The 8,802-nt window shown below is 34.2% G+C and overlaps 1 protein-coding gene across 1 annotated transcript; it reads right to left on the bottom strand.

The window, feature by feature from the left end:
• Positions 1–107: 107 nt before the first annotated feature.
• Positions 108–6,604, bottom strand: LOC110093943. The gene is made up of 2 exons (XM_028695130.1): positions 6,271–6,604; positions 108–6,071 (listed from the first exon to the last, which is right to left on the bottom strand). Exon 2 carries the CDS (start codon positions 6,058–6,060, stop codon positions 5,350–5,352), a length of 711 nt encoding a protein of 236 aa, XP_028550963.1. The 5' UTR covers positions 6,061–6,071; positions 6,271–6,604; the 3' UTR covers positions 108–5,349.
• Positions 6,605–8,802: the final 2,198 nt, after the last annotated feature.

Raw genomic sequence — 8,802 nt, 5'->3', positions numbered from 1 at the left:
CCCCCCCCCCCCCTCTTAATTGCCTTGGGACATTAATTTAGGCTTAATAACCTAATTACTAGACTCAACAGATGTTACTAATTCACTTTACTATAATAAGAATATGATATGTTGAACACAAAAAATACTAGTTTGATGATGAAATAAACTAACTGGATAATATATGTAAACTCTTATATAATTTTACTACATTGATAAAATTTTGACATTCTTTATAGGTGTTTTGGTTTTATAACTTTATATGATTTCTATGCTAATTGATAATACTGATATAATGACTGCTTTAGTGATATGACACTTATTCCAGCTTATTAATTTTATAGCTTTCAATGATTTCTGAGAGATTAACAAGGATTTTTTGGGTTAAGATTCTTATTATTATTATTATTATTATTATTAAACTATGACTTAGTAGTAATGATATGATTATATAGATCTTAAGTAGTATATATAAATTTTGTAAAAATGAATAAAAATGTTATATTGATGTTTTCATTAATAGTTTTTTTTGTTTATTGTATTTATATTGATAAAGGAATTTAGATAACTCTCGCAATCATATAATAAAAGTTAAAAGAATATTTTTTCAAATTAGATTATGAGGCATCACAGAAAATGCCTAATAAGAAATATAATTATGACATCCAGAACATTAGAAAGTAAATAATAAAAAATAAGACACCCCAAAAGTAAGGTATCTATATCACATTAAACCACACCCCCTACCAAACCTAAGTTAGAATAAGTAGCCTTAAAAATAATCTAAGGTGTGTGCAACAAGCAGTGTGGCTTGGATATGTTTATTATTTAATGTTATATAATATTTTTATTTTTATTTTGATTTAGTTTAATGGAATTTATGTAAATTTAAATGTTAGTTTTCTTAACAATTGGTTTTCTTAAGGAATTTTTTTTAAGTGTTAGAAATCTTTATTTTATGATTTAAATAACATATCTCTCAATAACTCCCAAGTGCAAGGAGAAATTGAACAATATGTCATAGGCTCATATTTATAATGCATTTGGCCTCTCCAATGGGATCAAATCTATTACATAGAGTCATTTATTTTATTTAGGTGTTTTAATCATTTAATTTTTAGTGAATCTTATCAATTAATCACTTCAAGAGACTTGAAGCCCTAAATTAAATGATCCTAGTAAAAATTTTATATCTTAAAGAATCTTTCAATTGATCACTTCTTAAAAATTCTAAAGGCAACATTGCTACAATGTTTGATCATTGTACTGAGGTGTTGTGAATGATAATACTGTGGTGCTTATGTTTGAAGCGTTGTGACTGTGGTAAAATACTTATGAAATTTTAGTATTTCCTAAGACATTCATGAACAACAAGTAAAAATAATATTTTTACCGATATTTAAGATAGTAAAATACTAAAAAATTTATACTTAATAAATTATCCCTAGCTTAAACTCTTACTTAACCTCAACGAAAGGTGTAATCACCTATTGATTAGATTACCAACAATAATAAAAATAACAAATTTATAATTACCAAAATGCATGAAAATTTAGATATTGCTTGAATTAAAGTTAGTTAATTTTAATTTGAATAATCATAAGTAATTATCCTAATCAATCATTAGAGTTATTGCTTGAATTAAACGTATTCACTATTAGTGTAACTACAATATTGACTACTGATTTTATATATGAATAATATATCATTTCAAAATTATTTGTGCATGTAGTTAAATTAGAAGTTCATTAGTAAACTTTTATATGTATTATTTTATTTACATTCTCTATTTGACTGAAGTATTAGAATACTTTAAGTAATTAAGCTTTATCCAATACAGATTTTTGTAGTACTCATTTTTCTTTATGTTTTCTTCTTTTCTTTTGTTTTTCATATTTTTCATATTTTTAATATTTGAGTACATAATATTGATTTTTAATATCTAATTTCTTTCTTCCTTTAAGTAACCCTAAATTTAATTAACGTAAGGATTTAACATATCATACATTACAAGATTATGTCATACAGGACAATTATATTCAGAATTTTTGGCCTATTTATAAACCTTCGTACCACGACCGAACCACTATAAAATCTGTGGTGTGATTTTTCCCTTACTGGTTTTTATTTTTGCTTGCACTTTATTTTCATATGAGATATCCTAACAACCTTACCAAAAATAATTTGAGACTTGTTGATGTTAACTCTTTGACCTGTCCACTCACAGAACTCCTTTATAATACTCTTCAATATTCTTGCCAAAGTAGTGGTTTCTTGTGAAAATATTAGCACATCATATGCATATAGAAGGTGTGTAATCCTAGGTCCTCTAGGAGAAACTTGAATACCCAACTATTATCCCCTTTGCTCAATTGCATTGGAAATAAGTTGGGAGCACATAATGAACAAATATGAAGAATGTGGAAACCCCTTCCCGAATCCACTATGAGCATTGATCCATCTCGATCTTCCCACTCATAATAATTGAAAACCTTGCATTTACCACACACTCTATGAGGAAATCAGAAAAAATAGTGGGGAAACCATACCGTTTAAGAATTTGATGTATAACTGGCCATCCCATGCTATCGTAAGCCTGCTCCATGTCAAGCTTTACATCCATCATACTTTTTTTATTTTTAGAGATTTTAAACTTGTTAAAAATCTTCTGAGCCAATATACAATGTTCTAACATTGATCTACCATGAATGAAAGCCAATTGTTCCTCCGAAATCATCTTAGGCATATATTTTTTTAGTCTATTAACCAACATAGTTGCAATAATCTTATAAATAGTTTGACAAAGGCTTATAGGCCTATAATTTGAAGGCAAGATCGAGTTCTTCACTTTGGGGATTAATACGATTAAAGTATCTTTCCATTCAATATGCATAACTCTAGAATTAAAGAACTTTTTGATAGCATTTATAAAAGAAAGATGTCACCGCATCTAAGCTAGGTGACTTGTTATTGCCTTGCTGGAATACCGACTCCTTACATTCTTCCAAGGAAAATTTAACAGCCAAAGCATTCATATCTGAAGCATCCAATCTCTGTATATCAGAAATTACAAGCCATTCAGACAATTGCATTCTTTGTATTTCCATTTCTCCTCAAAGAACTGTAAAAACACCTGCTAAATCTGATCATCTTCCACCAACAATTGGTTATTCATACCTTTGATTTGTCTCACACACTTTGCATTCCTCCTAGCGGATACAAAATTATGAAAAAACATAGAGTTAGTATCCCCCTCCTCTTTCCATCTTGCCTTAGCCCTTTGATTCCACCAAGTAGAAAGCCTTCTTAGTGTGACATTAAGTTCATGTACCTTGCTCCTAAGCAGAAGCAAAACTTCCAACAAAAAAGCTTCAACCATGGCTTCCTTACTCTGTAGTTCCAAGATATCCCTCTTCAAGTCCTCCTTCAACTTACACAAGTCCTTGCATTTATTTTTATTCCAGAAGAATAAAGCTCTCAACGTTCTTCAAAGCTTTCTATGAAGCACCTCCACCTCATCACTAAAATCAGATTTTTTCCAGGAATTATATACAATATTCCAAGTAGCCGGGTATGATCTCCAAGTGTCTTCAAATATGCTAATCTTTGTCTTTTTAGACTGTTTAGCTTCCAATTTAAATACAATTGTACTATGATTTGATGCCACCCTTGCAAGATGCCTCACCTTCTCTGAAGGAACCAAATATAAAGATGCAGAATTTAGCAAGCATCTATCAAGCCTTTCCCATATCCTTGAAGCTCATTCTTTATTGTTACACCAAGTGAAACTTGGTCCAACAAAACCTACATCATGGAAATCAGAGTTAGTCATAAAATCCCTCATCTCTCTAGGACCTCTAGAGAATAGGAACCTCTTTCCACCTTTCTTCTCCCCCTTTTTCAGAATGCAATTAAAGTCCCCCCCTCCCCCCCACAATGGAAGGACCCGTACCAACCTTACTTTTCTCTAGCATGCTCCAAAGACTCCTTTTGTCATTACAAGATCTACTCCCATACACAGTGGCCACCTTCTGATCTCCCATAGATGGTGTAGAAAGAACTCCAACCACCACTTGAGAAGAGGTCTCCATCACCACAAAAGAGGCCACCTTCCTGTTCCATACGACCAAAATTCCACCAGAAGTTCCCACAGCTGGATGGTGGAAGAAATCCCAATCCCTTCCAATAATTCTATCAACACTTGTTAGCTTAGTCTCCATCATTGCAATAAAAAAAACATCATGATCCCTAACAATCTCCTTAAGGTACAGAGAAACCTCCTTCTTCCTGGCCCCCCTACAATTCCAGAAGACAAAGGAAGACATTAATGAACCATAGGGAACCAACCCCACCTAATACATTTCCCTTACCACCCCTTCTTTTTTTTTTTCTATGCTCAGGTTCTAAAGGCCCCAACAACTTTAGTTCCTTGGCCAATTTAAATTTGACCAAGCAGCTACTATGAGTAGAAGCACCCTCCATTTTATCAAGAATCTTCTCAGCATCAACACTACCCTAGAACTGCTCCACCGTGGGATGACTCATAAATTCCCCTTCTTCGATATCTTCACTCAGAGCATCAAATTTATTAGCTACATCAATATCCATCTCAAGCTCCTTGTTAGCTTCCCATTTACCAGAACTTCTGCCTATATTCAATGTAGGTTGATCAATTTACACCACCTCTATAACCACTTCAGCCACCTTGTGTTGAACCGCATTCTGCACAGCATCAGCATGGACTTCAGTCCTCTTATCTTTCACCTCCTTTACATTTCTTCTAGGCTTCTCGCCCCCAACAAACCTTCCATTTCTAAACCTTCTATTTTTAAACTGCATGTGAATTAACGATCCATATTACCCAGAAGCTTTGCCTACAGCTAGTACTACCAGATCGCTTTGTATTACTTATTTCTTCACTATCTAGTCGCTATCAGCATGCACCACAACATCAGAACAAACCTTTTTATCATGTCCCACTTTGCCATAGTGATAACATAGCAAATCAATTTTCTCATATTCTACTATCTGGAAGAATCTTCCTGCTACTCCATCTACCCAGATGCCATTCGGAAGACTGTTTTCTAAATTTAATCTCACACATACCCGAGCAAATTCTCATTTTCCCCATTGAAAAGAATTCCAATCTACATACATTGGTACTCCTATACACTATGCAATTCTCATAATATTCTCTTCATCCCAACAGTATAATGGCAAACAAGGGAGATGAATCCAAATAGGTACAGTTATACCTTTGAAGTAGTTGGGATTGAATAAGGGGGACTATTTATCCATGTCAACAATGTGTCCTCACACATACCAAGGGCCACCATTCAAAACTTCATCCATAGCTTCTTCAGACTTTAACTAACATAATATCCAGTTTATACCAAGCGAAATCATGTGAAAGCTACCAAATTTATTCCACTGCCTCCTCAACTCCAAGCTACACATAGGAAAAGTTATTTTGTCTCCCAAAACCTTGATAACCAGTGAGTATTTCAGAACTTGTGCATTCATAACTTCCCACTCAGCATTTAATTTGACTGTAATCCCATCATCCGACATTTTTGCTAGATCACTGTTAAATAAAATCTTGATATGTTGAGGTTTCTTCCATGCTTTAATAAATTCCTCCTTCATACCATTTCTATGAATACCCTCGTCATTGATGTTGTCATGCTTTGCATCAAGCTCATGATTCTTCGCAAGATTTCTGCCTTCAATTTCTTCTTGACTTCCCAAAGCATAGATTTCAGATGCAATATTACGACCATCATTTTCATCAAGATTTCTCACAAACCTTTTTACCTTCAAAACTAAGCCAATAGATGAAGACGCCTCTGTATTATAGCTTCCTGTATTAACGTTCACCTTTACGGGATCTTTGGCACCTCTCACAGCACGATCAGTTGACACCCTCTTGCCTTTGCCTTCAACCACCACTTCTTGACGAACTGGAGGTCTTGTGCCCCCTTTGATCACAAGATTGTTATTATTCTTACCAAACATACGATTGGTACCAAATGGACGAATGGAGGCCATGATCTCGGTGGGAGAAGGCCAACGATCATCCATCTGACGAGTAGCTGTTGTCAATTTTGCCGTTCCCAGAGAACCCGTGAAAAGAAAAAAATTTAAAAATGAGCTTTCTCTCTCTAGAAAATCACCCAGGAGCTTCTCTCTCTAGTTCTTTGCTTCACCCAAAAACTAAAGAATCCCAAGGTTCCATCTCAAAATACTTAAAATAGGGATTAAATTCACAAGGAGGATAGGAATTTTTAATACCTGCATGTGAAAGAAGAATTGATTGAGTGGGGCATATGTAGATTCCAGTCGAATACTCGTTAGCCTAAATATAGATCGCATGAGCAAGACCAAACACCTACTTTGATCCAATGGGATTGAGGTATTGATGGGGTTACTGGCTCAAATTTTTTGTGTGAGAGAGGTAGATGGACCAGGGCAGGAAACAGCTAGGGTTGGCGGTGGCTAGAGCAATGTCCATAGTTGAGGAGGTGCGAATGGAGAGGGAAAGGGGTTTGTCCCTACTTACAAATAGAAAGGAGGAACGCTAGGGCCTTCGGCCATCTTGAGAATAGAGAGGAGGCTGGTTGGGACCTTCAGCTATTATCTTTAATAGGCTCAATTTAATCAATTTTCCCTAATTAATATTGATTTGATTCTAATAGGTTTGAGACAAGTTTAATTTTGGATTTAATCAAAGCCATCATTTGTTAAATTAAATTTGCACTGAGTCAACTTTATCTGAGTTAGTGGTGATTTAGGTCGAGTTAGGAGGTTGAGTCAATGCCACGTCAGTGGATATCTGCCCAAGAAAAGTTTTATAGGAATGATATATATACTAAGCTTCAAAGACTTAGGTACTAGATATTGAATCCACAAAAATTGACCTCGAATAATTAGGTCAACATTTTTGTTCATTATAATTATTTTCTGTGCTATTTTTGATTTTTTTTATTTGTAACCATTTTATTTTATTTTTCATTTATATTTTTGTGATTTATCTCTAATTAAGACACAATAATCACTTTTCACATTGTATTTTCATAAGAGAATCAAATCACTTCTCACAATTTTTTAATGAAAATTTTACATCCTTTTTACCTAAAAATTTTAAGTAATTGGTGATTTTTTTTTGAAATTTGCAAATTTGCATTGAAAATGAATCAAAAGAAACTACTTACAATTGATAAAAAGGTAGCCATCCTTCTTGATTAAATCCATCAAGGTGGACGGTAAACTACCAAAAGAAGAACTATCAAACAAGAAATTGCCATTCAATGCCAAAGTAGCACAAAAATCAGCTACTTTGTTACAATTCCTACTAACATGGTGAAAAACAATCTTATTAAAGTCATTAAGAAAGAAAAGCTTATTGTTCAAGCTTTCCTCCAAGTGCCAATCAGTCTTCTTCATAGATTGTTGAATGTAGTTAATCACATTGATGTTGTCACTTTCAATGATGATACCAACACTCTCAAGCATCCATCCTTGAATGAAATCCCGAAGAGAAAGAATAGATTCCATCTCCAATTGAGTAATGTCCCAATGCAAATAATTTTTTCCAAAAGCAACGAGAACTCTTCCTTTGCAATCTCTGAAGAAGCCACCAATACCAACCCGTTAATTAGAAACAAGTGAAGAGTCAACATTAACCTTGATCCAATCTAGCGGTGGAGGGTGCCAAGAATTCAAATACTCCCAAGAGAGGTTAGCACCCCAGCTATCTAGAAAAGGATGAAGATTAGAAGTAACAAAAGAAATAACATTTACAGCAGTCATAGCAGTAGACATTGCAGATTTCCCATGCTAGACAAGATTACGGTTCTTCCAATTTAAAAAAACCGTGGTGCAATACAATCTAACAATTCCAAGATTTCTGTTAGACTACCTTCTAAGTTCCGTTAAGCATTCATCAAGAGTTTGAAGAATGTTTACAGCAAATCCCCACTCTTTGATTTTGGAAATAATCTCAGTGAGAAATTTGCATCGAACCATAATTTGCTCATAATTTTTAGCCTCACAGCAATCTCTAACACAAGAATCACTAGTAGCCAATCTTCTGAATTTAAGGAAAGAATTAGAGGGGATTGCAAACTTACTTAGACTCCACCAAAACAACTCAACCTTAACGTTGAGTTTAAGCTTCCTTAGCCAATCATAAAAACCATCATCCTCAGAATTGTATCTCTTGCTCATTGCAGCTTCAAAAGCCAAAGCTGAAACAGAACAACCCGATAGCTTCTTACATGATTCCAGCATATCCCTTCCACCGTCTCTGTCCACATTAACTTGCTTGATTATCCAAGCCAAATCCTCATGAAAAAACAATCTCAATTTCACATCATCCCACCTTTCATCATTTGTTAATAGCTGCTGCACTTTCTTACCTTCTAAATCAACACAGTTAATAAAAGTAGGCCAAGAATTGAAGCTTCTGTCAAGAATCCAGATGTCGGCAAGAATATCAATATCCTTTCCATTACCCACTCTCCATTTAACAATATCCTTAAGATACTTTCCTCCTTCAACCATAATCTTCCAAGCATTAGAAAAGTTGTGCTTATATGTACCATCCAAAATATTATCTGAATATTTGGCATTAAGAGAACGATGCAGCAGAGAATCGTGATTTTGAATGTAATTTAAAGCAAGTCTAGCTTTCAACGTGCCACTCTTAATGATACAAGATTGTAAACCAAGACCACTAGCACTTCTTGGCTTACACAATTCTTCCTAAGCAACATAGTGTAATCCTCTTTCCCCATTAGAATTGTGCCAAACAAAATTTCTGCA

This window comes from Dendrobium catenatum, unplaced genomic scaffold (assembly GCF_001605985.2).
Source record: "Dendrobium catenatum unplaced genomic scaffold, ASM160598v2 fragScaff_scaffold_621, whole genome shotgun sequence".
NCBI classification, from domain to species: domain Eukaryota; kingdom Viridiplantae; phylum Streptophyta; class Magnoliopsida; order Asparagales; family Orchidaceae; genus Dendrobium; species Dendrobium catenatum.
This window is presented reverse-complemented; position numbering and strand designations above follow the sequence as displayed.

Coding starts and splice junctions, on each gene's coding strand:
- LOC110093943 (XM_028695130.1), bottom strand. CDS start 6,060: ATGGATGATCGTTGGCCTTCTCCCACCGAGATCATGGCCTCCATTCGT.